This window comes from Sinocyclocheilus rhinocerous, unplaced genomic scaffold, assembly GCF_001515625.1.
Source record: "Sinocyclocheilus rhinocerous isolate Xijiao unplaced genomic scaffold, SAMN03320098_v1.1 scaffold3662, whole genome shotgun sequence".
Taxonomy (NCBI): Eukaryota; Metazoa; Chordata; class Actinopteri; order Cypriniformes; family Cyprinidae; genus Sinocyclocheilus; species Sinocyclocheilus rhinocerous.
Genome location: NW_015629036.1, coordinates 256,907 through 259,781, shown reverse-complemented (window position 1 = coordinate 259,781; position 2,875 = coordinate 256,907). Strand labels below are relative to the sequence as shown.

Here is a 2,875-nt window from a genome sequence, read left to right as displayed (position 1 = left end):
CATCAACACAGAGCGTGTGTGTGTGTGTGTGTGTGTGTGTGTGTGTGTGTGTGTGTGAGCGAGAGACGGTGTCGCACCCCAGACGCCTCGTTAGAGAAACGAGCAGATACTCCACATGAGATCAGCAGAAGCAGCTGTAAGACCTCGAGCAACACACACACAACTCTCTCTCTCTGAGGAGTGAATATCTGCTGAATATCAGTGTGTTTCTGCTTGTATTTAGTGTAAATTATTCATAAACGTCTCTCTCAGTCAGTCAGATCATCTGATAGTTCAGGATTTAAACTGTACTCAGACTCTTAGACGTCTGCAGTGTTTAGTAGTTTGTCGTGTAACAACTCTAAACCAGAGCTCCTCGCAACACAAGATCTGCATGAACCTCATCATTTTTTCTGTTAGATCAATGACTGTCATCAACAGCTTACTTTGTTAGTTGAACTGTTGACATGTTTCTAGCAGCTACAGTTCACAAAGCTGAGCTGCTTCAGTCCAGTAAGTGTTCATCTGGAGATATTACTGCAGTTATTCTGACCTTTACTTGATAAAAATCAGTCAAGATTTGACAGCAAAACCTGGACGTTTCTACAATTACATTAAAAGAGCTTTGACTTGGTTAAAAATAACAATAAGACCGATTAATGAGTGTGGATTCATTCGGCTCGACTCTCTGCTAAAACACAGAACAAACCCTGAAGAGAGAAACATCAGCCATCAATTATTTCCCAGCTACAGAGAGCCATTATTGAGCTGCGCTTCAGGCCTGTGTGTGTGTGTATAAGAGTGAGAGTGTGTGTGTGTGTGTGTGTGTATAAGAGTGAGAGTGTGTGTGTGTGTGTGTGTGTATAAGAGTGAGAGTGTGTGTGTGTGTTGTGTGTGTGTGTGTGTGTGAGAGAGAGAGAGAGAGAGTGTGTGTGAGAGTGAGTGTGTGTGTGTGTGTGTAAGAGTGAGTGAGTGTGTGTGTGTGTGTGAGTGTGTGTGTGTGTGTCTCACCTTCAGCGTTATATCTGTCCAGTAGATGCGGTTGTCGGTGACGTCGAAGTCGAGCGCGGACGCCTCTTTGACGCCGGTGAGTGGAATGGCCACGTTGTTGTTGTTGGTCTCCAGCGAGATGCGCCTGATGTCCGTGTGGCGGGAGAACAGCAGGAAGGCCTCGGGGACGATGCAGGAGGTCAGATCGGCCATGAGCTCCAGACCGATGGGACACGCGCACGACACGCCCTGCGGCTTATAGAGACACAGGTGACTGCAGCCGCCGTTAGCGAGCGCACACGGGTTCATACCTGCGCAGACAGAGATTCAGCTCAGCACACACACAACAAGACCATCCTTCACTCCTCAAACAATCATTCTGTCATCAATTACTCACCCTAAAGTCATTCAAATATAAAAAAGATATTTTGAAGAACGCTGGTGACCAGAGAGTTTTGGTTCCCACTGACTTTCATTATATGGACAAAAAATACAATGGAAGTCAATGGGAAGCAAAACTGATCTGAAACTGTTCTTTAAAGTATCTTCTTTTACAGAAGAAAGCAGCTGGTGGAGGTTTGAGTGACTCGAGGGAGGAAATGACATCACAGCTGCTCACCGAAGGTCTGGTGGACGTATGTGGCCTTGATTCCCATGAGGTCGGGCAGCTGGTCGACGATCACCTCGCGCTCCAGGCTGTGTTTGTGCACGCGCTCGATGCTGCGCCGCTGCCAGTCCGTCCAGTAGATGTAGTCGCCCAGCAGCGCGAAACCGAAGATGTGCGGCAGGTTATCATCCACCAACACCCGCCGGCCCGATCCGTCCATCTGCATCACCTGCAGAACACAAAAAACACACCTGAGCAATCCTAACACTCCTACATATAACATTTATTTTAGATATTTATACAATTAAAAACACTTATATAAAATAAAAATAAAAAACTAAAACTATATATATGTTAATAATATGTAAATGTAATAAATATATTTATAAATATATGCACATTCTAAAAAAAAAAAAAAAACAATAATATATATAATATATAAAAATAAAAAAGAAGCACAGTTCTCTCTCTCCTGTGCTATGTTCAGTAAAGCTTTGTGTTGGCAACTGTAACCGAGAGGGGCGGAGCTTAGCAAAGGGTCATTTATAACATCTTTTCAGACAGAAGACGACATCATCGAGAACATCATTTGAATAAACAGGAAATGCTGGGAAGCTGGTGCTCAACCCCTGTATCTATGGAAACGGTAACCATGGTTACTAATGATGCCAGTCACTCTGAATTTTAATAAGAGGCTTTAATTCAGCAGATGAATGAATACAGCTCACCTTTAACCAGCTAACTCTTCTATAACTACAGCACAACTTAAGAGTGAGAGTGTGTGTCTGTGTGTGTGTAAGAGAGAGTGTGTGTGTGAGTATGTGTGCATGTGTGTGTGTGTGTGTGTGTCTGTGTGTGTGTAAGAGAGAGTGTGTGTGTGAGTATGTGTGCATGTGTGTGTGTCAGCTGACCGCAAACAATCATTCATATATGCACACACACACGTGTAAACCTGCCAAACTACCATCCAGCATGACTGAGCAGCAGCAGTCAGACACACAGCAGCACATGAACATCTGAAGACGGGAAACACGCTGAGCACCTGAGACTGAACACGAAGAGGTGCTGAAGTGCTAGAACAACATCCAGCAGTGACGACAGAGACGCAAGAGTGCATGTTTACATCCGCAGCGCTCGCCGGGATTCCAGACCTCAGGAATACTACACTTCCTGCTGCTCCAGCGACTCACACACACACACACACACACTCACACACACACAAACAAACCAACAAACAAACAAACAAACACACACACAAACAAACACTCACACACACACACACACACACACACACACACA

At 44.7% G+C, this 2,875-nt stretch overlaps 1 protein-coding gene across 1 annotated transcript in view; it reads right to left on the bottom strand.

Moving 5' to 3' along the window:
- The window catches only part of lrp6 (low density lipoprotein receptor-related protein 6), a 40,601-nt gene that overhangs the window by 12,398 nt on the left and 25,328 nt on the right, over positions 1-2,875 (bottom strand). Inside the window, exons 9-10 of the mRNA XM_016550347.1 lie at positions 1,589-1,805; positions 980-1,280 (exon numbers count right to left, since the gene is read on the bottom strand). Of these exons, the coding sequence (XP_016405833.1) occupies positions 980-1,280; positions 1,589-1,805 (518 nt within the window). The remainder of the gene's footprint in view (positions 1-979; positions 1,281-1,588; positions 1,806-2,875) is intronic.